Here is a 24,574-nt window from a genome sequence, read left to right on the forward strand (position 1 = left end):
CTGACACCTGGTGGAAGGAATCCGAGGGCTCTCCTTCAGCCCACGCACAGCCTTTTCCCCACCAGTACTTGTGAGCCAGCGACAAACATCGGAGCTTCAGACAACTGGTAGAAGAGCCATGGGAAAGTAAGTCAGAGCTTACCAATTTTTTCATGCAATGAGGGAGATCTAGGTTGGATGTTACGAAAACTCACAGAAAGTAGGGACACCTTAATGCTAGAATAGATTGTCTTGGGAGGAGGGGAGTTTCAGACAAACATTATATTATATTATTGATCCTACTTTTGGGGTGGAGAATGGACTAGATCAGGTCTGCAAGCCTGATCCAGTCAGCACGGTGTTTCATCCAGCCTGCCAGCTCATCCCGGAGAGGACTAGCGTCGTCCAGGAGAGAAGGTATTGCTTCTCACCTCCGACAGACTGAACTCCGGGGGTAAGTTTGCAGCCAGTTTTCCTGCTTTAGGCTGGGCATATTAACAGCATGTGCAGTCTTACCGTGCCCCACTAGAGAGAAAGCTGGAAGAACATCAGGCAATTAATTGTCTGAAAGACAGTAGGAGCTGGACCATAAACCAGCAAAAAACCCCATGCCACATCCCTTTGGCCTCTGCACCGACAAAGTGAGGGAAATAACAGGAATAAGTGAAAAGTCAAAGCTGCGTCTTTTTTGTTTGGGTTGTAAACAGCTGAAGTAACGCCAACACAAAGTCTGAACTTCGTTTTTTTGTGGAAAATGAGGTGGCAAGGCAGGTGAGCCATGGGGCAGCTCTACTTGTTTGTAATAAACCAAAGAGAAAGGGGTAATTCCAATGCATTGTCTGCATCTCTCTCCCCAGCTAGGTCGTGGCCTCAGCTTATGCATTTGCAGCTCGTTAGGCAGACAGGACCTTAACTGACTTTGAATCTTGGGCGTGACTGAGCGTGAAGCCAGGTTTCAAAATACGCAGTGCCAGAAACCAGGCAATCAAGCCTGTCCACTCTGTTGCACTTAGAGTTTGGCTGGCACACACTGCTGTTGCTGATTCAGAGCTCACAAAAAAGAGGCTGTCTGCTTTCACAAGCCATGGAAGAGCTCAAGAAAGAGACCCGGCTAATAGTATAGTCCTGGGAGCAAGCTTACATCCCGTGGTGTGTTTCCTAGGGCTTTGGATTCCCTTTGGAGCCCCACAGCTGGCAGGTGGCTGGCACCATTAGCAACCGAGGCACAAGAAACGATCCGCCTTAATTTTGAAAGCGTGTCTCAGCTGTCTGGGAAGCGTTGGAGGGCTGAGGGCAGACTTTCTCGTCGCAAGCGTGTTGTACACTGTCACGTCCTTTGCTCGCTGCTCGTGCCCGTACCTTCCACGGGATGGAGCTGGTCACTAGTGCCCTTTGTTCTGGCCAGCTTTCATCATCTCGGAAGGGCAAAGCTACTTGTGATCCCTGCCAAAGTCATGTTTTGGAAGCGGGGCTCTCACTCCAGAGCTTTTGAGAGAAGCATTGGAGATCAAAGGGTAAGTTCCCATCCAAATTACAGAGTAATCCTTGAACAGCTTTCTGAAAAGTAGCACCGCCGCTCGGCTCTGCCTCAAAGCAGCATGTGGCCAATTGAGGGCAACTCATTGCACTTTTACAGGTCCCATTCTCCAAAGTCAGTAATTATTCTCCTTGCATTACAGGTGGAGAGCCTGAATCATACCAAGACAACTTGCCTCAGGCCAGAAAGGAGGAAGAGCTGTCCCTGTGCAGGTCCAGTCGAGCGGTACCCAGTGTTCACCTCTGCTCTCGGGGGCTGCCGGTTCAGCTGGAAACCACAGGGCTTCTGGATGACGTTTTCCTCTCCTCCCACTGAATCAGCCTTGTATTTACTCTTTGGAATGCAAAGTAACAGGACACCCTGTGAGTTTTATCTCTCTCCCAATCCTTTGTATCGCAGTGGAAGTTGCCAGACCGGATTGAACGTTTTAGCTGCAGAGATGGGGTGGTTTCGGGGTTGTCTGGCAGGAATCTGGGTGGGAGGGCACTGCCGGTGAAATTTGAATTTAGGAGTCACGCTGTGAACAGACTCCTTGGGACACACTGCGGGGAGGAGAACCCTTTGTCACTGGGTGAATCCGGCCCTTCGCTGGTGTGGCGGTGTGGATGGATGGTGCTCCTTTACGGAGGTAGAATTACTGGGAACTGCCTCCACCAGAAGACTTTTTCCCTGCGGGCAGCCTGCCTTCATTCCTAATGTAAGCAGCTACGTTTTCCCTTCTTTCACGTGGATGGCATTCCCAGGGCTGGGAGCTGATGCGGAAGTATCCTGCCTGTTGAGGCAGCGTTTGCTGCTCCTGCAGCTAATCCCTGTCTCCTCTGGGACTTTCCTGGGGGTCGAGCTCACGGAGGTCTAGCTCTTGCGACTTGCGTACAGTTCTGGCAAAGACGGACTTGGTTCTCAGATTTCAGCGGTGCCTAAAGCAAGTGCTCTCCTTCCTCCTAAAGGCATGTTAAACCTCGACTTGCTGCTCTCGTAATGCTGCTGTGGCCACACTGATACGAAGAGACAACGTGAGGAGGAGAAGGTGACAGCTTTTATTAAATGAACTGATATCAGCGGAGAAGAAACAGAGGTTTTGTTGTTGCTGACTGCTGCCATTGCACGTGGGTAAGTGGCTTGATCTTTCTGCTTCAGTTACGTCTTTCTTCATGGTGGCTTGGCTGGGCTCAGCATCCTTCAGTCAGACTAGAGACACACATGGAAGCGTCTTACCGCAAAAGCACGTGCCAGACTGCTTACTGGGAATTGCTGCTTTGATGTTTTGGGACTGTACGGTGCCCGGAAAGAGGGGGCCCTCACCTACCGTGGTGACTTAGCAACACAGCCACAAAATAAGGCACTGCTTCAGCAGCAAAGAAATGGGAGTCCTATCGTTTAGGGCTCTAAACCAGCCTACTCCCAGCTGTATAATATTTTATATTTAGCATGCATATTGCTTTCTTTTATTCCCCATGGTGATTGCATCCCCTTGTTCAAAGAGCCGGTTGGGCTAATGAATTAGTTCGTAAAATGTCAGTGGTTTGAATGACAGGAAACACCGGGCGTTCGCAGCTCTGTGTGAAGCTGAGAGTTGTGGATCTTTGCATGAGACACCATAGGCCTCAAAGAGTGAGTCTGCATCTTGCCCTCATTAGCCACATCCCAGAGCACTGGTGTTTGCCTGGCACCTGCCTGGAGGAGATCAGTTGATGTGCTGAAGAGGAGAAATTTGCAGAAATAAAGAGCAGTGGTTCAGCTCGGACTTAGCTGCTTTATACCTAAAATATGCTGTTTCATGGGGGTATTAAGTCAGGCTGGAGCACTGCAGTCAGCCAGGTAGGGAGTGGCTGCAAAACTAGAGCGTTGGGCAGGGTTGGGCATCAGCGGGAGGGCTGAGAGCAGCTCCTGACATCAGCCAGCCGGGTAGTTTCAGCAGGTTGACCAACAAAAAGCCAGCTTTTGAAGGGGAATACCTTAAATCCGGAGATGCTTCCTGCTGTGCGGTGCTCGGCGAGTGATTGGGATTCTGGTAGCTGAAGGAGCAGGGAAGGCGGTGGCACAAGTATTTCTGTAAGAGCACAGGAGTTATGTTGTGTTTTTCACCTCAAGAGAAAACAGCAGGATCAGAGACCTGACACCGTCTCTTTTTTCCCCAGAGAAACACCTGCAAAAGGGACGCAAATCTTGCGCTCTGCAGGAGACATTTTAGAGCAAGGGGAAACAAAAGTAACCTAGCAAGCATCTCCCTGCGGCGTGTGAATTAGCGGGCAACTCCTGTTACACCAAAACCAGATTTCTGGGAAATTTACATGTTCAGATGTGGAAAAAATCAGTTTCGGGGCTGGATGCAGCTGGTGTAAAGGGGTTCAGATCAGCAGTGGGATGGCCGGTTCAGCCTTCAGATAGATTGTCGGGCGTATCACATGTTGGTATAGACTTATCACACGTAAGACGGAGAAGGGAAGGTCCTTTCCAAGAAGGATGATGTTGGTCCAGCTATCTTTAATCTTGACTTACTCTTGAATGTGAGAAATGTAAATACTGGGGGGGGGGGGGGGGGGAGGAGTCATCTTTCCAAGAAGGGGAAAATGATGGAGTAAGGCTGTGACAGGAATGCAGGTTTCAGTGTTAAAAGCCCTCTTCCAAACCTGCCTTAGGGCATTCTCAAAACCCAGGGCTTTGCCACTGGTCCCTCCTTTTCTTCTCTGGGGGCACTGTTTAATATTAGACCATAGAGTCCCCAGGAGCTGTTGCTGGTATGTGAGCAACACTCCGAGTGCCAGGTTTGGATACATGTGCAGTTTCTGCTGGAGTGCTGCGTTGCTCGTCATTTTGCACCTGGTCTCCTCTGTTTGGTAAGAGCTGGCTCGTTCCTGAAGTGCTGTAGCCTAGCTGAGAGCAGGTTTCAGGCTGGGATAAAGGGAATGTTTTGCTTTGGCAGCCCCTGAACGCACCAAATGTTTTTGGGAACAGCGGGCTTGTCCCTGGGGCAAAAGTTGCCCGTGCATGCTGGACTGTGCCCTCTTTGCAGCACGGTTTCATAGCCTGCTAGTCGTTGTCAGCCGAGAAGGGATAAGACCTTGGGTCCATAAAGTTTTGCCCTACAAGCTGTTGTTTACATGAGTGCTAGCAAGCCCGCCTGCTGGCTGCGGGGCAGCTTGCGTCGGTAAAAGACAGATTTTTCTGGTCTCATTTACTAAAGTAAAGCACACGGCAAAAGGGTCTTTTTGGATGATGCAGAGCCTGCGCGGGGCTTTTGGGCATGGCTTTTCGGGCATGACGTTTTCCTTAATTTCCCTGCGGCCGCCTGCGAAGCGGGAGAGGCGGGAGCCGCAGCTGGACACGGGAGCGTTGGGGGACCCGTGGGGTGTTTCCTGCTTCCCGCACCTGCCAGGAGCGCGGAGAGGAGGGGCTGGGCACCGTGCCGAGCCGTGCCGAGCCGTGCCGAGGCGAGAAGCAACCACGCCATGGCGGCCTGAGCCGGCGCGGCAGCCGCTCTCGCCATGTTGCAGGACCCCACGGCCACCGGTGCCGGCATGAGGTACAGCGCCCAACCGCAGGTGAGAGCGGCACCCGGTGCCGGGGGGGGGCGGTGGGGCTCTCCCAAAAGCGGTCAGCCTTTCGCCGAGCTGCTTCGTCCTCCGCTCGCTCCGGTTCCTTTCAGCCTCACGGGTCAGGACTGACCAGGGCGGCTCTGGATCCCTCGGGAAGCAGGGGAGCTCCCACTCCCCCTCCGCCATCGGGTGAGGTCAGGGGAACCTGTCTGGGGGACGCTGCCAAGCCCAGCGGAGCAGAAAAAGGAAAAACAGCTATGGGAAAGTGGAAATCCCCACCCGTCGCGATGCAGCGATCTGTGCCCGTGTTGGACCGCCTCGATGTCAGCGCTAACATCGCTCTGATGGTTTTGATTTCGGCTTAAGCTAGGTGCTGAGGATGTGAGTAAAGATAAACTACGTGGAGGTGAATCGTTTGCAGCGCGTAGGTCCGAGTTGTTTAGCAACGGATCTAACTAAACCTGTCCAAGCCGTCAGAAGGTCTGACTTTAACTGAGGGCTTTGGGGCTTCGTTAATTAACCGATGCGTTATCAGTGTGCTTTGAAACGTGAGCGAGCTTAAGCTGCAGTCTTGGCTTTTCGTGTAGGTCTTCCTGGCTGAAGGTCGGGCAGGGACTGGTGTTTTTGGGTTGCACCTCCAGAGCCTGTTCTGTGCCGCAGAGCTGTTTCAAAACTGGGCACGACAGTTTATAGCATGACAGCAGCGCTTTCCAGCTCACCTGCAGGCTGTCTGGTGTCGGTCTCTGAGGCCTGGCTTTAGCGGTTGTTATCTGGCAGCGGCAAAGGAGCTGGCAGTTTTAGCACCGATCAGAAAGCTGGCCTACAGCAAGAAAGAGTTTCCCTTGCCTCCAGCCCCGCTGTCCTGCCTGTGTCAGGGCTGCGGTGACTGCCAGGAGCGGGAAGGAGATGCTCTCACTGATACACTTCAGCTTGAGCTCCTTGTTCCCCGGCTGGGTCGGGGTGACACTGTTGTGTGCAGCACGATCTTCCCGGCCCGGCTTGTTCTCTTGCCAGAAGGTAGGTTTGCACGCTGCAGTGTCTTTACAGCAGGGCTGAGTGCTTGAGCAAGTCCCTTCATGCCGGGGCAGCGGCATGCCAGGTCCTTTCCTCCCCTGGTTCTGGATCAGTTTTCCCCCTCCATCAGTTCAAGAGGAGCTGATCTGGTCCAGGAGGACTTCCCCGAAGACGGTACCTGCCTTCCTGGCAGTAAACAGACCGAGGAGTTTGTCCTTCGTGGACCGACTGTCATTGGACTTGGCTCCCTATAAACACGACGGCAGAGCAAATGTGAGTTGTTTTGCAATGACTGCGTCTCCTCCTGCAGCGGAGAGGAGCTGTGACAGTTCTTGGGAACAGTGAGGAGAAGCTACTCCTTTTCCTTGGAAAGGTGTAGAGCTTTTCTCTCGGGTAGTGGCTGGTGGGTGAGCTGCTGCTGCTCAGGCCAGTTTTGCTGCTGTTGGTGCCAAAGGCAAACAGGGATAAGGAAGGCACGATGAGAAAAAAGCTGAGGCCGATGGAGAGCGCGCCAGACCTTTGCTCAGCAAACAAAAGATCACTTTGTAAAACCATTGAGGGAGCAGCAAGAGCATTCTTGAGGGCCTGGCTGTGGGGAAGGTATCAGACCAAAGGTTCTCGCCTTGCCCAGGGTAGAATAAGCCACTTCCATCCAAAGGCCGCCGGGGCTAGCCTTTGCAAATAACGCACTGCGATACCCGGGCGATAGGCTGGGGCGGAGGAGGGAGCAGCTAATAGGGATGGGTTTGCCAGACGGTCGGAGATGCTGGTGTTTCCCCTGCTGTTGGCTCCAAACATTCAAATGTCGTGGGCCAGATCCACCTCAAAGCTATATAAGACTCGGTCAAGAGCGTGGGTGAAATGTGATGATGAGCGGGGAGTGTTTCATCGAGGTCTGGAGCGCAGCTGTTTTTGTTAGGCTGCTGGAGGGCGTTTATGTTGCTCAGACAGTACTTTCTGTACCCGGAAAGATGCAAGAGTGTTTTAAATAAGCTGTTTGCGTCTGTGGCATGTTTCTTTTCTGGTCTTGGGACATAAGCGTGTTGTAGGAAGGAATTTCGTGGCTCATAGCTACATGTACCAGGCCTGTAAGGTAGCTTTCTTTCCCACTTCTCCCCAAGAATTGCTGTCTTGCATGTAGAAGTCTCTGCTACGACAGAAACACAATGAGAAGCGTGGTCGCTTTTTTTGAGCTGCTGTGTTGCATGACACAGCTGCGCTGATAAGCCTGTTGCGGGGCAGCAAGCCAAGTCTGTGCTGTCCTGTGCAAACATTAACTTTAGTTTCTTCTGTAATAAACCTAAAGGAATTTGGTTTCCCGTATGACTCAGGATGGTCACAAGACGATTGAATACTGTAGAGGACCGAGCTCGAAATTGGTGTGTGAAATAGGTGTGTGTGACTTGTATCTTTCACGCTCGCCCCCTGTGCCTGGAAGGTAGACAGTCTGGAGGACTCTGTGTCCTCTGTTTCCTGCTCCGTATTCCCTCGTTCGTTCTGATGTCGTCATTTTATAGTGTCATTGCCCTTAATAAGGAACTGAAGACGAAAAATAATACGCTGGCAAGGTTTCTTCCGTGCTTTACTGCCCATGTTGGGGCAGCACAGCACAAATATGCCTTACGGAAACTAGGCTCTTATGCGTGCTGTTTCCATGTATTTCTTATCAAGAATAAGATGAGAACTGAGAAGATTATTCTTATCAGATCTCTTCCTGGAGGAGTATCAGGGTTTGCAGCAAGAGCCAGTGCAGGAGTTGATCTCAAGAGTTGCGTAGCTGTACTCGAGCTACTTGGGTGAAGCGAGTTGCATGCTGTGCACGCCATGGGTGCTTCTGGATCTTTTTTTTTTCTTCATATGGCAAACAGGCTGTTTCCCCTTACGCCAGCACCACAAAGCTGGTGTTAGCTTTCAGTATGATCTGGGAAACCTCAGGTTTTGAAAATATAACTTTCTTGGCGCTTTATGCACTGCACGAGCCCACCCCATTGATCTCAAAGGCTGGGGTGTCCCAGGCTCCGAGCCCGGCTTGCTGGCCGTGTCCTGAGCTGGTTGATGAGTCGATGGATTTCATTCTTCTCATTTCTCGTGTGATATTTGTTTTAGTTTTTATTGAACATCACCTGAGGCAGGTGTGGCTGGAAAAGGGGAGGTAGGAATTGCTTCTTGGATACACAGGCTGGGATCTGCAGGGTGCAATTACCCGGCCGGAGTCTAACCGCGCAGTCCGATGACTCTGCTTCATCTGAGACCTCCCCAGGCCACCCCAAAGCCTGTGTTTCATGGGTTCCTTTTCTTGGCTTTGTACATTAGTGCCAGACAGCGGGTCTTCTGCAGCGAGGCTGCCTTGGCTGCGCATCTCTCTTACCTTGAGTGATCTGTACAGCTTTGGCCCTGAGCAGTCCTGTGGCAGACCAGCTGAGGCTGGAATGTGATAAAGTTCAAGGGAAGCAGCTGAATCTCGTAGCTGCCTTGTGCTGGACAAACAAATGAACCAGAGGTAAGAAGGGACAGGTGAAACTCATGGCCAGGAGGCCAGGCTTTCTGTGGGTCAGGGTCCAGCGAAGCAGACGCAGACACTGAGTGAGAGATGGAGCACCCATTTCGGAGGAGAGGGGCGCAGTGAGGGCCCTTGGTGCCCGGGACACATCACGCTGCCTTGCTGGAACCGCCAAAGCAGCCAGAAATCAGCCTCTGCGGGAGATGCTGATCCTAGATGGACTCCCGCTTTGTATGCATGCCAGAAACCTTCTTGCTGGAGAGCCGTACTCTGTGGCACGTCCCAGCCTTTGCCATCCCGCTTTGCAGGAGGATAGCTCTGCTTTCGGGTAAGTATCTCCAGTCCAGCGTCGACTGTGGCAGTTCCCACCATCCCCATGTGCCTGCTGAATTTCCTGCTGACAGAATTAGTCACGTCTGCATCTGGTTTGTCCAGTCTGGCAGAGTGCGGTTGCTGTCTAAAAATATATCGTGCGGCTAGCTTACGGAGGTGCAGTGGGAAGGTTTGCTTGCGCACGGGACTTCTCTCTGAGCTCTCTGCATGGAGGAGTTCCATGCAGGAGACCTCCAAGCGCTGTATAAATCTATTTGTGCGCACTCCTTTTCCAGGTTTCCCCACGGAGTCTGTGCTCCTGGGGAAACTGAGGCGTGGAAGAAATGGGGCAACGTCTTTCAGACCCTTTCACTTGATTGGCATGTGGCTTTTCTGCCAGGGCACCGCGTGGCTGCAGCAGCCACGCCAGCCGGGCTGACGCTGTGACCAGAAACCTCCCATCCTGCCGCGGGGAGCCCCGCGGTGACGGCGAGGGCTGAGCGAGGAGGAGCACGAGGAAGTAACTGAACCTGTGACTAAGGCGGAGAGAATATCAAGGAGGGTTTTCTGTTAATAATGTTTATTGGAGTAATTTCCTCGAGAAGGGCGAGAGAGTCAGACCTTGAGTCACTTTGTGCTAGAGACTGTTTCTCGGAGAATCATGGACAAGGTGAGAGCAGGACGAGCTTTCCGATCCTCTCTGGTTTACGTCTGCTGTTGTGATGGACTGTTCAGTATGCGCGAGGGAAACGTGCAGCAACCGTTAGCTAGAGGAGATTAAAACTGTAGTCGTCTTTTGCTTGATTTAACTATGATCTTTCGAGTCTCTCTCGCTTTTGATTCCATCTGGTTTCTGCCGAGCTTAGAGGATGGTGACCAGCACCGTGGAGGAGGTATTTTTCCCCGACGGGCAGGAGTGGCAGCAGCGCAGGGGATGTGCATGAGCGGAGGCTGAGCCACGCGGTTTGGGCACAGAAAGTCGGGTACTAAGTTCAAATGGGTGCTTTTCGTGCTGAGCGTGGGCAAGGAAGATTCAGCCTCTTACTCAGAGGTCGGGACACGGGGCCTCGTCTGAAACCTTTCCGGCACGGCCTGATTCAGCATTCCTGTAGTGCTTGGGGGATGCTTCAGATCCTTGGCCTTCTGTTGAGAAGAGAGTTTGCAGGAATCACTGTTGCTTACCCGGGCTGCCACATGCGACAGCTCTTCAAAGCAGCTTCGCACAAGCGTCAGAGTTGGCTGGGGAATATAATGGTGCTCATAAGGTATGAGGATGGGAGAGGATGAGCTCTGGAATACGAAACAGAGGGCAGGGAGGGAAACCTCTTTGGATCCAGTCTCATATCTGCCCCTAATCACTGGGTAACTTCTGGCAAGTAAGAGTGTCAGTGGCTGCTTATGCACCTCGTACAGGAGTAAGAACAAAAATAACCTCCCTAGGAGTCCCCCCGCTCCTTTATTTTCCCTTGGTGCTGTGGGTATCGCTGCCGTCTCAACTTCGGAGCAAGAACAAACTGACAAAAAGGCATGCTGTAAACTCTCGCAGGTTTAAGATCTTTCATCCTTGTTTTTCCAAGAAGAGCAGAGAAATTGTCTAAAGAAAGATCAGATGGTGAGTTTTCTTGCCTAACTTCCTTTGGTCACGCTGCAGCCGCAGGAGCGGTGCGTGTGTTTGTACGGGTTGGAGGCGGAGGGGAGCTGTGTTTTCCTTCTGATTTAATCACACTGATTAGTTGCTCCCATCTAAGAGTTTTCTCTCTGCAAAGACACAACCTTTAGCTCAAAGAGGACGTTAAATGCATCAGCCACGGTGTTGTGTAGCCTGGCCTCGTACAGCACTATCTCCTGCTTGCAGCTGAGCCCGTTTTTTCCCTGGCAGGTTGGTGAAACTGAATCTTGGGAATTTTGCAGAGGGCTGAAGGTACCCTCAGCCGAAGGGTACGCTATTTGAAAACAGGGTTTTCTTTGCTCTCCCGGTAGCCAGCAGAGACCCTATTTCGTTTTGCTGCTGCTACCCCCGCCCCGTAACGTTACGCGTCTCGTGCAAGAAGTGCGCGATCCCTCTTTCAGGGAAGAAATGCCATCTAGCTGAATTCAGCCTGCCAGGGGAGAGTGTTATTAAGGCCAAGACTGAACAGCTCGTGCCCAAAAATTGTTACTCAGAGCACACAGAGACGCTGTCTTTCCCCTGCGAGCTGGGGGCAGATGGTTCTCCCTCGCTGACCCCAGGGAGTCTGGGAAGGCTGCTGCTGTGGGAACAGATACATCATTTAAGCCCCTCAGGTTGTTTTCTTGCCACAGGCTCCTGCAGATGCTAGAAGATAATTAAATACTTTTCTTTCTGCTAACAGCAGCAATGTATTGGAAGTCTTGGGAAGACTTGGCGTTGCAAGCGGCCCCGCGGTGGGAGAGGGGAGGTGGTTGCGAGATTTGTGACCGATTTCCTCTCTTTACCTGGTTTGGGGGGATTTCTTGCATGATTTGGAAACCGATGGGAGCCAGATGGCTGTTTCGAAGATGGTGCATCAGACTCCAGGCAATCTTGACTTTGATTGAAGAGTTTCTTGATTTAGGATGTCTGTACGTATTTCGGCTTTATTTTGTGTGTCTTCTGTTTCGAAGTTTCCTTGGGTTATGTTTTCAAGTTTTTCCTATCTGTTCACGGAAGCCAAACAGGGATCAGAGCATCCCCCGTGGGATTGTCCTCTGTGGCCCCACTAGGGCTTTTATTTCTTCTGGCAGTGGCTGGATGTTGGTGATAAAAGCAGCCTGGCACCTCAGAGATGGTGTGCTTCACGTTGGTTTCTTCTTGCCCAGCCTTAGGCAGTAAATCTCACAAATGAACGAAGGCTGCCTTCCCCATGCTGTAATGGAGAGCCCTACAAATGATAAACTCGGATTATTCTGAGAGCAGATGGTGCGAAAACTCATAGGTTGCTCTGGTCTTGGTGGCCTTCTGGTAAGTGCAGAGGATTCAACTTAGAGTCCTTTACAAAAACGTAGGGTAAGGTGCCTGCCACTGTCCCTTTCTTTTGTAAAGGGCCTCAGGCGAATACCGGAGGGAGGAGAGGCTGTGTGTGAGGTGTGGAGGGTGGGAGGAGAGGAGAGAGACCGGGTGAAGAAAAGGGCAAAAGGAGTGGGGGAATGATCCGGGTGGCAGCTGGGCTTCCCCGCAAAGTGAGGCTTGGGAAAGATAAGGGGGTGAAGCCGTTGCATCTAAGGGAAGCGCAGCGAGGATGGCTCATCGCCTGGGTCTGCAGGAGCGCGCAGGGGGCTCAGAGGTCCCTCTGTCGAGAGGACGCCCTTTGCTGGTTGTTTTTCCTGGCTTTTAGGGGGCTTGTGACATTTGCATCAAATTAGCCTGAGCCGTTAGTGTATGTTTGTGTCAGCCCTGGGCTGAGAGAGGACAGGCAGCATCTGACCCGGCATCATGTTTGCGGAGCGCAGGAATTTGAATGCAGCGAATTTGTGCTAGTCGGCACTTTGCGTTGCGGCGTCCTTGCTGTCGTCCGGAGCCCCGTGCCTCTGCCCAGGAAGCTGCCGGATGCCCAGTAAGGCTCAAGAGAGGGGAAAACGGGAAGGCGGTGACTGGAAAGGTGAGGCATCCTCATGGCTTGGGCAGTTTGCAGCACCAGAGAGCCCTTCCTACCTGAGGGAGGCACAAGAAGAAAGCAGAAGCTGTGGTCTGCTCTCCCAGCGCGGCTTAGCCGGCTGTGGGAGGAGAGGAGGCGCTAGGGCAGCGGGTGCGCGTCCGGGTCCCCGATGTCTGCTGTACCGAGGATGCTCTGGGCTGCGTGGCATCCTCTGAAAACATCTGGGTCTGCAGCCGTTCTGATTTCCCCCCAGGCTGGAGGTGCAGGTCCGCGGGCAGGGTGAGGATGGAGGGCAGGTAAGCCAAAGGTGCGAGAGAGTGAAACCGTGGGGCACCGAGGGTTTTGCACTGCGACAGAGATCTTCCTCTTCGTCACCCGGCCCAGCGTGGGCGGTGATGACAGTGAGAGCTGTGCGCTATGGGTGTCACTCCTCGTTCCTGGGCAGCTGCCTTTAGGACCTGCTCTTCATTACCCAACACGTCTTGTCCCGAGAGTCCGTCTGGTCGTGGGCTGCGGGGATGTCTTCTGTGTTCATCTTTGTTTTTTGGTTTATTTCTTTTAATGGGTATTTGTGCTGAATGGGAAATCTCGAGCAGAAATACAGGAGTGCTGTGTTGGCCCAGGAGACGTACAGAGAGTTGTGCAAATGGAAAGGGAGGAAGTAGCTCAGTTTCTTCTTTTACAGGAATGCTATTTATAGCGTGCTGTGCCCCACGAGCTGCGGGTGACACACCTGCCTCGTAGCGAGCGCTTCGCAGGGGTGAATTTTTGTCTGCAGTTTCATCTGCCGGCAGGCAGAGATCTTGCAGGTTGCGGGCTTGTGACCTGCCACGGTCACGGGGTGGGGTGTGGACTCGCCCCTGAGTGTACTTGAGCTGATGACCTTGTATTAGGCCCAAAAACGAACCGGGTGCGTGTGGAAAAGCAAAGCAAAAGCCTTCAGGGTTTGTCCTGCTGTGGGGTGGCTGCGGAGCCGCGGGCGCCGTGGCATGCCTTGTGCTCTCGGTGGTGGGGAGCTGCCGCGGACAGGTAGCTCTGCTCTAGACTGCTTTGTGGTTGGACCTCTCCAAACCAGGCTTTGGGAATGGCCTTTCCACCATCCTGCCCTCTCTCCTCTCCTAGGACATGAACCACCTGGACGAAGGGGTGGAGTTCCTCCCTGCCATGAACTCCAAGAAGATGGAGAAGCGCGGTCCGAAGCGGCGGGTGGTTGTCACCGTCGTGATCGTTGTTTTCCTGCTCATCTCCCTCGTCACCGGCCTCCTGGTTTGGCACTTCAAATGTGAGTACGACGTCTGGTGGGGGGTGGTGTGTAGGGTGATACCCTGGGAGCATATCCACATGGGAAAGCTTTGTTATATGGTGTTGCTCACGTGTGCCGTCTCCAGCTCTGGGAAGGCTCCGGGAAGTGGGGGGGACACCATTTCCACCCCCCTGCCCCAATTGCTGTCACTGGGGACCTGCTGTGCCATGCTCCCAGCCCTGACTGCCCTTCTTGCCTCTGATCCGTTGCCTTCCAGACAGGAACGCGGCCGTCCGGAAGGTTTTCAATGGCCACTTACGGGTTCTGAACTGGGACTTCCTTGACGCTTATGAGAACTCCAGCTCGCCAGATTTCATCATGCTGGCCAAGAAGGTGAAGAGCACGGTAAGAGGTTTCTTGCATCCCTCCTCCTGCGAGCAGGACTTTTTCCTCTTGCCCCATGGCCACGGGGATCCTGCATGTAAGACTGCTCGGAGCTTTCTCGCTCCTCTCAGCTCTCCCCGTTGGCCGTGACGCACTGGGCTGGGTGCAAGGAGCCTGCCTTTAAGCTGGGTCTTGGCATCACGGCTCCAGCCCAGTGCCTCCCTGCCTGTGCCACCCAGCGTGTGCTGTGGGAGGCTGCCTGGGCAAATCCCGGGGTCAGTGGATGAGTCCGGAGCATGTCTGCCCTTCGTGCTGAAGCCGTGGCTGGTGTTGCCTTTCCCCTCAGCCTGGGGTATCTGTTGTGCTTCCCCTGGGGAAGAGCGGGGGTGAGTCAGAGCAGGCTGCGGTGGGCAGGTCTGGGCACCTCTGAGACTCTCAACTCTCCCTCTTCTTCTCTTTGGCCCCTGCAGATTCCTGCTGCCAGGGATGCTGGGTATGTGCTCTGATTTTCCACAGCAGACTTGAAGCTCTGTCTGTCTTTAGCCTTTCCCCCCTCCTCACTTATAGACGTGCTGAACACTCTTCTTTAAACCTTTCAGGTAGAGGAGATCTACAGGAATCAGGCAGATATTGGCCCTTACCACAAAGAGACAGTGATAACTGCGTTCAGGTGAGTGTTAGGTGCTGTCTGAGCCCTGTCTGGGAGTGGCGGAGGGCGATGCTGGGATGTCACGCAGCCGTATACCCTCGTTCCCAGGCTGCTGGGGATGGAGGCACCTCAGTAGCCACCCTGAGTGACACAGTAAAGGGTGGGAAGTGAAAAGTGCCCTGAAAATGTGTATTGTTTTCTGCCAGTCCTCATCACTGTGTGCTGAGGGAGGTGTCTGGGGAAAATTAAGGTATGGTGCGGTAGAGCCCTATGAACCGCAGTGGGTGGTGCCTGGCAGCTTTGAAAGGGACTCCCTGGGCTGGCAGGGGACTTTGTTGGGTGCAGTTTGCTTAACTTGTCATCGAGACTCTCCCTTTCCCATGGCCGTCCTCCAAAAATGGCTCGTCAAGTAGCCTGGACCCTTTCTCTACTGGTACTTGAGCCTTCCTGCGTCTGTCCTTGCTCTCACCCCATAATCGCCCTTCCCCTGCAGCGAAGGCAGCGTCATTGCCTACTACTGGTCAGAGTTCCTCGTCCCCAAGTACCGGGAGAAGAGTCTGGACAGGGCGATGGCGGACAAGCAGAGCCTGGTCCAGAGGTGGAACCCCCGCCTGCGAAACCCCATGCTGAAGGTGGAGTCGGTCGTCGCTTTCCGTGAGTGCTGGCTCTGCCGTCCCTGGGCCTCTGTGTGGGACTCGGGGGCGGGGGACATTTCACTGGAGGGGTAAGCTGCCGGTCACAGCCCTCCCGTGGGGGCCTTTGGCAGCAGGGATGGCTCCAAGGGTGAGTGTAAGGACCCGGCTTTCACAGCACTGCTTTGATGGGCCATGCAGACTGGGGGAGGCTGCGCGGACCCGCTCCCCTTCGCTCGAACACTCTGTGTTCTCCTCTGAGCCCACCTGGAGAGGGACAGGGATGAATCCTCCCTCCTGCAGAGGACAAGCTCGATCACTCGGCTCCCCGGAGCCCAGGCAGGAGCAGCCTCCCGCTGGCCAGCTTACAGGGAGAGACCCCACAGGCAAGGCCAAATCAATGTGGGTCCCAGGGACAGCTTCAGCTTTGCGCCCAGGGACTTCCCACAGCCCAAAGGATGACACCACCTCTGTTTTCTCCTGCAGCTGTCGACCCCAGCATAGCTGACTCCGCTCGGGACAGTAAGTGCAGTTCTTCAGTCTCATAACAGCCTCTGTGCGTCCCTAGACCTCTTTGGGGTGGCGATTTCCCTTGCAGGGCGGGGAAGGGCCTGAAGAGAGGTGCTCTGAGTGCAAGGCAAACCTCCACGTGCTGCTTGGAGCTGGTTTGGGGTCGGCCAGACTGCGGCGCAGGCCTTGCTGTTACCTAGCGGTAGCACATGCCCCTGGCTGCCCTTCCCCAGTGCCTCCCTTTGTAGGTGGAGGTTGTGAGCAAGGGTGCTCCCTGCAAGAGGCATCTGCCCAGGGACAACCTGCAGGCAGATGAGGAATTACAAGGGCTGCACTCTGCATCTCAGGGAAAGACAGGGCAGAACCTCCTCGTTTGCCTTGTTGACTCTTCCCTGCTCTCCTGGGCAGATAGCTGCATGTTTGCCCTGCACGCCAAGGAGGGGGAGATCACCAGTTTCACCACGCCGGGCTTCCCCAACAGCCCCTACCCCAACAACGCGCTCTGCTACTGGACGCTGAGGGCGGACGCCAACTCCATCATCAGCCTGACCTTCAAGACGCTGGAGCTGGAGCAGTGCAGAGATGACAGTGACTACGTCAAGGTGTACAACTCTCTGAGCCCCGTGGAGCCCCACGCTTTGGTCAGGTGAGTGTCCCCGTTAGGTTCCTGTACGGCACCGAGTCCTGGCGTGAAGTGACAGGGTGATACTGAGAAGTCCTGCTGGTAACTGAGCTCAGAGGTGATCTGTGCTGCTTGAGGCTCTCTGTGCAGCTGTGTCTAACGGATTTTGTCCTTGACTTCCTAGGCTCTGTGGGAATTACGCCCCTTCCTACAACCTGACCTTCCTGTCCTCCCAGAACGTCATGCTCGTCGCGTTGGTTACCAACAAGGAGGGGAGATTCCCCGGCTTTAAGGCTGAGTTCTTCCAGCTCCCGAAGATGAAAGGTGAGCAGAGGCCTTGGCCCAGTTTCCCCCCTACCTCTCCCTGCCGCGGGCAACTGCAGAGGGAGGTGCAGCTGTGGCTGCGGTCAGTTTGCCGGGGATGTTTCCAGGGCCGGGAGACCTGGAAGCAGGTCACATCTTGGCTCTTGGAGCTTGCCTTGCCCACGGTGCTCTTGGCTGCTGTAATGACATCCCCCGAGGAGGGCAAAATAAGAATTATGTTGGATTAGACATGCAGATTGATGTATGCAGGAAGCACCTAATTGATCTCCTGGGTTGTCTCCAAGCCTTGGAGCAGAGCTGCTCTCTCCAGAGATCGACTTAACCTTGTTAGAGACTGTTGCATCTGCCTCCCTTCCTGCCTCGGGTGATGGCCAGCTAAGGCTCGGGAAAACCACGTCTCTTTACATCTCTAACCTGTTTTCATCTTGGTGCTTATCTTGTAGCCTGCAGTGGGACTCTGAAAGGAGAGAGCGGCGCCTTCACGACTCCCTATTACCCAGCACACTACCCCCCAGCCATGGACTGTGTCTGGAACATAGAGGTAAGACGAGGCCCTCTCTTCGCCTTAATTAGTCTGTCAAATGAACAGAGGCTGCGAGAGGCCTGAACCCTGCATGACACTTAGCGTAGCCCCCAATAGCTGTAGCTTTACGCAAAAAATGCTAGAGCACATGGGCTTTGGGACAGGCCAGTCACTTGCTGGTGAAACTGGGGGGGGGGGGGGAACCTTCTGCCCTGGGAGAACAGGCACTGTTGACAGAGGTCTGATTTCAACCCCGCCTCTGTGTGCTTGTTTGATCTGGGATTCTGGGGTCAGCGAGCCAAGGAACTGTCTAAGTGACAGTGTGAGCCACAGTGGCTTTTCAGGAAGGTGTTTCTTTTCCTGCTGGACATCCTTCCTTTTTCAGTTACCTTCTGTCCTCCCCCCAAACCCTTTTCCCACGAAACTTACTCCCATTTTCTGTGCTCCAGAAAACAAGGTGCCGCTGACTCTGCTTCCTTTTGCAGGTTCCCTCTAAAAAGAACGTGAAGGTGCGTTTCAACATGTTCTTCGTGCTGGAGCCCGGGATCCCAGTCAGCTCCTGCACCAAGGACTACGTGCAGATCAACAACACGAGGTGGGTGTCAGGCGCTGTCTGACCCGCGGCTTCGGTCCTTCGAGTGGAGGGGCTGTGTTTAGTCATATGGCACCTTGTGCTTTCCTTAAACTTGCTGTGGGAGCAAGCGTGCTGGTGCTTTTTGGGGTATGATGAGGCAGGAGGGTGCTTGGGTCTGACCTGCTCTCGTAGCTCGATGCCCCGTGGTGAGGGGGGGAGCACGCTTGGTCCTGGGGATCAGACCCTGGGTTCGTTGCGTGCTGCAGCTGAGTCCCCCCAGATGCTGCGGAACATCACATCACACGCCTCACGTGCAGAAAGGCAGAAACATCTGGCGTGGCTTTGCTTGAATAAGCAAATCTCCATTCTTAGGGTAATTGCGTTGTGTTCTGTGATGCATTTACTGTTACATTTACTGTTTGCTATTACACAAGCAAGCTGGGCCAAAAAGACAACTTGGTACTGCGTAGGGGAAGTGAGCAATGTTGTTTCACAACTTTTTGGGCCAGGGAGCTGACTCTTTCTTGAAGAGAGAGGGTTTCAAAGTCAGCACCTGCATCTGTGGCCCTGGCTCGTTCCTGCAGCGGTGGCTGTGTAAGCGATTCCTACCAACCTGTGGTGGGATGGGATCCCGCGGGACAAATCCGGAGACACGGTGGATCTGAGATCAGAGACGTCGCTGTGTCAGGCAGGGGTTTGGATGAACTCGCTCCCAATCATTTCCAAAGTCACAGCTTGGCGGTGTTTGCGCCTGGCCCGAACCTTCTGCCAACGGCACCAAAATTCAGCTCCCGCGCGCAGACCTTGAGGTCCAGCGGCTCGTGCCGGAATCAGACCTGCAGCCCTTAGCTGTCCGGGTGCGCGAAGGGACCCGTTGTGCTGATGGCGAGTTCAGGGATGGAAGAAGGGCTGCCCAGCGCACTCCGTTCATCTTTGCTCTCTCTCCCTGCAGGTACTGTGGGGAGCGTTCCCAGTTTGTGGTGGTCAGCACTACCAACAAAATCGAGGTCCGGTTCCACTCAGACCAGTCCTACACGGACACTGGCTTCTCTGCCGAGTACCTGTCCTACGACTCCAGCGATCGTGAGTTTGAAATCCGGAGGCTGTGGGGGGAACTGATCTGCCTGAGGTCCGGAGGCTGTCCCTCCTCTGCGTTTACGCCGCCCTGTAAATCAGGCAGTGCGCTTTCCCGGGCGATGGGAGCATGTCTTTTATTTCCTGCAAACCTCCTTGTATCCCTGGTCTGTTCTGAGGAAGAAGTGTTTTTAATGCTGGGTGCTGGAAGCGGGCACAGGGGACGTTGTGTGCTTTGGGGAAGGGACACAGAGGGGATGGCTGGAAGGCTCGTGTGTCATTTCATCCCTTTTTCCCCCCTCAGCCTGCCCTGGCCAGTTTACCTGCAACACTGGCCGCTGCATTGACAGAAGCATGCGCTGCGACGGGTGGCTGGACTGCGTAGACGGCAGCGACGAGAGATCCTGCAGTAAGTCTGTCCTTTGTTGCTTTTTGGCTTGTTACGGGAAGGGTATTTGCTTTGGGCTCGTTCTGGGGAACTAAGCCTTAGTGCTGAGGCTTTGCAGATCAGCGGCCGGTCTCGTGCTCGCCTCGCTCGCTAGCACCGGCGCTACCTCCTTCCTCCAGGCTGGAGTGAGAGGATCAATTTGGGATCCTTTCCCAGCTTAGGAGCTGTGGGTTCCTGCTAATCTAGCCCTCTCCCAGTGGGATCTCCCTCCCTTTCCCATCCCTCCCAGCTGGGAATGTGTTTTTCTATTTAATCCTCAAGGCTGTTGTGGGTTTGGCTGAGCTGCGTGGTACAAAGGGATGTATTTTGTTACCGAACCGGGCAGGTATTGCAGAGCACATCTGGAAAACCTGTGTGATACATGGGAGTTGTTTCTTCGTGCAACAAGTTTTCCTCTTGGGTTAGCAGAGCTATCTCGTAGGTATTGTTATTGTCCGGGGTCTGAAATTAATTAGAGAGGACGGGATCCCCTGGTTTGGGATCTCATTTGCAGGTAAGGGGCTGTATGAGGAAGAGCGTGCTGCCAGCCTGGCTACCAGCACCGTGACCCGGGTGTCTCAGGTGTTTTCTCGCTGCTTGTAGCCAACACTTTGCTCGAGTTGTTGCCTCTGGCTGTCCTGCTGCTGTTAGGCTGGCGTAACGCGAGTGCAGCCTGAACTGCCTAAGCCATTACAGCACCCCAAACAGTTTTGTTCTCCAGAGCAGCGGAAATACTGTGCTATAGCCTAAGCGCGTTATGTGTTTACGTATGCGTGCCTGGGCCCAAGCTGTCGTGCTATTTTCGGGTGCGCTTAGTTGCCGTGGGCTTGCTGGGAGAGCTGCCCAGGTTTTCCCGTTGATGCTGCGGCAGAGGCGACGGCGGAGGGGTCGCCGGTGACCCCACAGGCGCCTTTGCAGGTCTCTCCCCTGATTTCTCCCTCTCCCTTTTCAGCCTGCACCGACCAGCAGTTCAGGTGCCAGAACGGCTGGTGCAAGCCCAAGTTCTGGGTCTGCGACAACGTGAATGACTGCGGCGACAACAGCGACGAGCTGCAGTGCAGTGAGTAACTCACCCCGCGGGCAGAAAGGGCTGGGGGCTTGAGCAAGGCGAAGGGGGCGAAGGAGGAAGGTGAGTGCTGTGCGGGAAAAGGAGCAGGCAAGAAACCCAAAAGGCCGGCCTGCCGCCGCGTCCTCGAGCCCACGCCAGAGCCCGGAGGAGAGAAACGAGGATGAGCAGGGGTGTAGGAAACGCAGACTTTTGGGAAAGAAAGGGCTGCGTAAATCAGTGTTGGTGTGCGGTTTAGAGAAGAAAAGACTGGGCACGCAGGAGATAGGCGTTTGTATGTTGTGGCTGCAGCGGCTTTACTTGTCTGGAGGGGAAGGGAGATGGACGCAGCCGCGTGCTGGAGGTGCTGTGGGATTTGTGCCCTGCCGTCGCTCATTGCTGCTCCTCCCCAGGCTGCGCGGCTGACAGCTTCAAGTGCGACAACGGCAAGTGCGTCCCCAACGCCCAGAAGTGCGACGGCAGGGACGACTGCGGGGACGGGAGCGACGAGGGCAGCTGCAGCAGCGGTGAGGGTGGGCTGCGGAGGGGACCTCCCCTCAAGTGCAGCCTCTTACGGATTTCCTCGTGGCCGGGTGTGCAGTTTTTTCACGGGGTGGCCATGTCCTGGGGATGGGCAGAAGAGGTAAAGGCCTCCTGAAAGAACTGGGGCTAACGCTTCTCCCTTCGTCCTGCCTGCAGCGGTCCACGCAACAGTCCCCTGCAAGGAATACACCTACAAATGCCGCAGCGGGCACTGCATCAGCAAGCAGAACCCGGAGTGCGATGGGAAGCAGGACTGCGAAGACAATTCTGACGAGGACAACTGCAGTGAGCACCCTGGGGAAGGGGGGATGCGGGTTTCTGGGCCGGGCTCCTTAGAGAAACACTGAAGTGTGGCAAAGAGAGCCCCTGGGTTTTTCTGTGTGATACCTTGATCTGAAAATAGCCAAGCTGTGTTCTTTAGCAGCGCGCGGAGCGTCTGTGCTGTTCGAGATGGTTAGAGAGGGCTTACAGAGATAATGCAGGGGTTTGTCTGCACATTTACTGACTGGGCCAGTAAATGTTTTAGCAAATTTAGCGTTTGTGCTCCCGTGCCGATGGCATCCGCCGTCCCTGACCTGGGTAACGGGGCACTTGTGCTGTGGGAGATGTGCCAAGGGAAGGAGCTGAACGGGAACAGGAGTAACCGAGCGTCCCTTCTCCTTCCCCACCCAGACTGCGGGATCCGCTCCTTCACGAGGAAGTCACGGATCGTCGGCGGGCAGAACTCGGACGTGGGAGAATGGCCGTGGCAGGTCAGCCTCCACGTCAAGGGCCAGGGCCACATCTGCGGGGCCTCGCTGGTCTCGGAGAGCTGGCTGGTGTCGGCGGCGCATTGCTTCCTGCAGCTGCAGGGCATCAGGTAGGTGGGAACCCGGTCAGGACGCCTTGATGCTTGCGCTTCCATTTTCAGGCATTTGCCTGAATAGGAGAAAAGAGTTTTTACAGGCATTTCTAGGAAAATGTTTAAGATAGCGAGCTAGGACGTCTGTGAGACGCGGCTCACCCTGCCCTGCGTTTTGGGACTCGTGCAGGTACTCGGACGCCAGCCTGTGGACAGCCTACCTGGGCCTGACCAACCAAGGCAACCTCAAGGGCGCCGACGTGCAAACACGGAAAATCAAGCGCATCATCTCCCACCCCTTCTTCAACGACTACACCTACGACTACGACATTGCCGTGATGGAGCTGCAGAGCCCCGTCACCTTCTCCTCCGTCGTCCAGCCCATCTGCCTGCCCGATGCCACCCACAACTTCCCCGTGGGCAAGGACCTGTGGGTGACCGGATGGGGAGCGACCGTGGAAGGAGGTGAGCGCTGGCGTTGCCTTGTTTTTGCACGCGGTTTTAGGGAAAAGGGGGGCTGGCCGGACACAATTTAAACATATTAGCTCGCCTCGAGACTGGAATCAAATGAGAGTCCCTTAGGAGCGCGCAGATTTAACGTGCTGCTGGAAAAAAGCGATATTAGGAAAAAGCAGATTGCTGCAGCAGGGGTTTACCTGACAATTAGTGGGTCGTTCAGAGCCCGAACAAAGGGCACAGGGAAGGGAAATGTGGCTTAAAAATGCTGCGTGCTTTTACTTATGCTGCTCCTCCCTCCTCGCAGGCAGCGGAGCCTCCATTTTGCAGAAAGCGGAAATCCGGCTCATCAACCAGACGGTGTGCAACAAGCTGCTGACGGACCAGCTGACGCCGCGCATGATGTGCGTGGGGATCCTGACGGGCGGCGTGGACGCCTGCCAGGTAGGCCAGCGCTCGGGTTGATTAGTTAGGATGTTAGTTAGGGAGACAGGCCGTTGGCTCAGCCCTTTCACTCGTATCCCCACACTTCATATACAACAAATCTGTGTGGATCCTCCTGGATTTGGACAACGGACGAATTGGAATGGGCGTGAGCAGCAAATTGTGTCGACGCAGGACTTAGTCTCAAAAACTGCACAGCACCAACGCATGACTTAGGTTCCCAATCGCCTCACCAGGTAGGAGAACAGTGCGACCACGCTCCACTCTTAGTTACCGAGCGCCTTATTTAGCTAGACAGGCCATGTGTTAGCTCTTTATTCTGGTGCTGTGACTCTTAATGCCATACTTATTTATTTGTTTTAGGTCTCTGTACAATAATTTTTTTCCTTGGTTCAGGGAATGGGCAGCAAATTGTGCAGGCAGCTGACTGAGTGAGTTTTGAGGGTATTTGGCCTTTGACTGGAGTTAGGGATTACAGACTTGTTGCGATTTACTCTGTTTATCGCTTTGCATTAGGAAAATGTACTGGGTGGGTGGTTATGCAACTGTTTGCGTCTGTGCAGGGAGACTCCGGAGGGCCCCTGGTCAGCGTGGAGCCCAGCAATCGGATGTTCCTGGCCGGCGTAGTGAGCTGGGGCGACGGCTGCGCCCAGAGAGACAAGCCTGGAGTCTACAGCCGGCTCACCAGCCTGCGAGACTGGATCAAACAGCAGACAGGCCTTTAGGGACACGCTCATCCCTGCGTGGACTTGTACGCCGCTGTCCGAGGACATTGGTACTGTCGTTTCCTCCCGGCAGCGCGCAGCCACTACTGTGAACTTCAACCCTCCCTCTACCTCGCCGCAAGTGCCTGGGACTCCAAACAGCAGGTTTAGTTTAGCCCTTAGTGGTCCCATGTCTCAACTTAGAAATCAAGGTTGGGAGTATAAGGAACTTCCCCCTGTGGGTAAGCTTGAATGAGCAGTCATTCAAGATACATATAGAAATTAAACTTAGTAAATAAATAAAAAAAAATTTAAATTAAAAAAAAAAAAAAAAGAAAAAGACAAACACTTTGTGTTTAGAGGCAAACTTTATTGGGACCGGTTCAAAAACAAGCTTTCAGAATATATTCTATCTCCTTCGTTTGTTTTCAAACTGCCGTCCGCACCCCTTTTTCTGGTCTTCAGTCATGGGGGGCAGGGGAAGAAGTTCTTACCATGGTTTTGGGGGGGATCCTCTTCAGGATCCCTCCCTTGGTGGTGTCCCACGCCGTCGTCTCCCCTGTCTGACGTCACGCCGAGTCCGGGCTGGGGGACTGAAACAGAGAAGTTCAGCTGAAACAAGCGGTCACTTACCCTGAGGGAAACAGGTCTGCGTGCACAGACAGACAGATGGTCGTCTACCTTGGAGAGGCTGTGCCTTAACACTAGGCTGTGGTTCAGCTGACGCGTCTTCTGCTGAGCTCCAGCAGAGGGGAGCTATGCTGTGCTGCGACGAGGGGAAGGGCTGCGCTGAATCCGTTCCCGGAGCTCGCCTCCTGCAACGGTAACGGGGGTAGCTGTGCCTGACACCAACCTGAGACCCTTCTTTCTTTTGTAAGGAAAAATGCAAAAGTGATTTGTGAATGTGCCGATTTGATTGCTTTTTTCTATGCATCCTGTTCCGTGCCCTGAGAAGAGCATGCTCCCATTGACTTCTTACAGCCCTCTCCTTGCCTGTAAATACATTGTTTTGTAAAACTCTATATGAAGCGGAGATGCTCTAATAAACTGGGATATTTTCTAATGCTCTGGCTGCGTGGTTCTTCTTGAGCTTCTGCGCAAGCGTTCC

The 24,574-nt window shown here is 54.1% G+C and overlaps 1 protein-coding gene and 1 long non-coding RNA gene across 26 annotated transcripts in view; one reads left to right on the forward strand and one right to left on the reverse strand.

The window, feature by feature from the left end:
- Nucleotides 1–1,004: 1,004 nt before the first annotated feature.
- Nucleotides 1,005–24,529, forward strand: ST14 (ST14 transmembrane serine protease matriptase). Of its 9 annotated transcripts, XM_087763425.1 has the most exons (24): nt 1,005–1,493; nt 1,659–1,878; nt 2,464–2,626; nt 11,230–11,458; nt 11,696–11,837; nt 12,326–12,474; nt 13,594–13,753; nt 13,992–14,119; nt 14,698–14,768; nt 15,241–15,401; nt 15,866–15,901; nt 16,298–16,535; nt 16,696–16,835; nt 17,279–17,376; nt 17,844–17,953; nt 18,885–19,015; nt 19,311–19,415; nt 20,386–20,493; nt 20,892–21,005; nt 21,178–21,306; nt 21,694–21,880; nt 22,053–22,327; nt 22,626–22,762; nt 23,326–24,529. In XM_087763425.1, exons 6-24 carry the CDS (start codon nt 12,334–12,336, stop codon nt 23,485–23,487), a joined length of 2,631 nt encoding a protein of 876 aa, XP_087619551.1. In that variant the 5' UTR covers nt 1,005–1,493; nt 1,659–1,878; nt 2,464–2,626; nt 11,230–11,458; nt 11,696–11,837; nt 12,326–12,333; the 3' UTR covers nt 23,488–24,529. The 9 variants fall into 9 exon arrangements, with proteins under 9 accessions (XP_087619551.1, XP_087619554.1, XP_087619549.1 ...); XM_087763423.1 differs by lacking the exons at nt 1,005–1,493; nt 1,659–1,878 and adding an exon at nt 1,898–2,213; XM_087763422.1 differs by lacking the exons at nt 1,005–1,493; nt 1,659–1,878 and having other exon boundaries at nt 1,898–2,626.
- Nucleotides 24,148–24,574, reverse strand: part of LOC148054979 (uncharacterized) — a 35,325-nt gene continuing 34,898 nt past the window's right edge. For all 17 annotated transcript variants that reach the window (XR_015706063.1, XR_015706069.1, XR_015706066.1 and 14 more), the window contains one exon: nt 24,148–24,281. This is a non-coding gene — a long non-coding RNA (uncharacterized LOC148054979). The remainder of the gene's footprint in view (nt 24,282–24,574) is intronic.

This window comes from Nipponia nippon, unplaced genomic scaffold, assembly GCF_047370975.1.
Source record: "Nipponia nippon isolate SJK-2023a ecotype South Korea unplaced genomic scaffold, ASM4737097v1 scaffold_28, whole genome shotgun sequence".
In the NCBI taxonomy this organism is placed as follows: Eukaryota; Metazoa; Chordata; class Aves; order Pelecaniformes; family Threskiornithidae; genus Nipponia; species Nipponia nippon.

Bases quoted from the DNA above. Each gene is read 5' to 3' on its own strand.
- ST14 (XM_087763425.1), top strand. From the start codon at position 12,334: ATGCAGCGAATTTGTGCTAGTCGGCACTTTGCGTTGCGGCGTCCTTGC. The intron at 14,120-14,697 runs GTAAGAGGTTTC...TAAACCTTTCAG, and splicing joins CCAAGAAGGTGAAGAGCACG to GTAGAGGAGATCTACAGGAA. The intron at 16,536-16,695 runs GTGAGTGTCCCC...TTGACTTCCTAG, and splicing joins GAGCCCCACGCTTTGGTCAG to GCTCTGTGGGAATTACGCCC.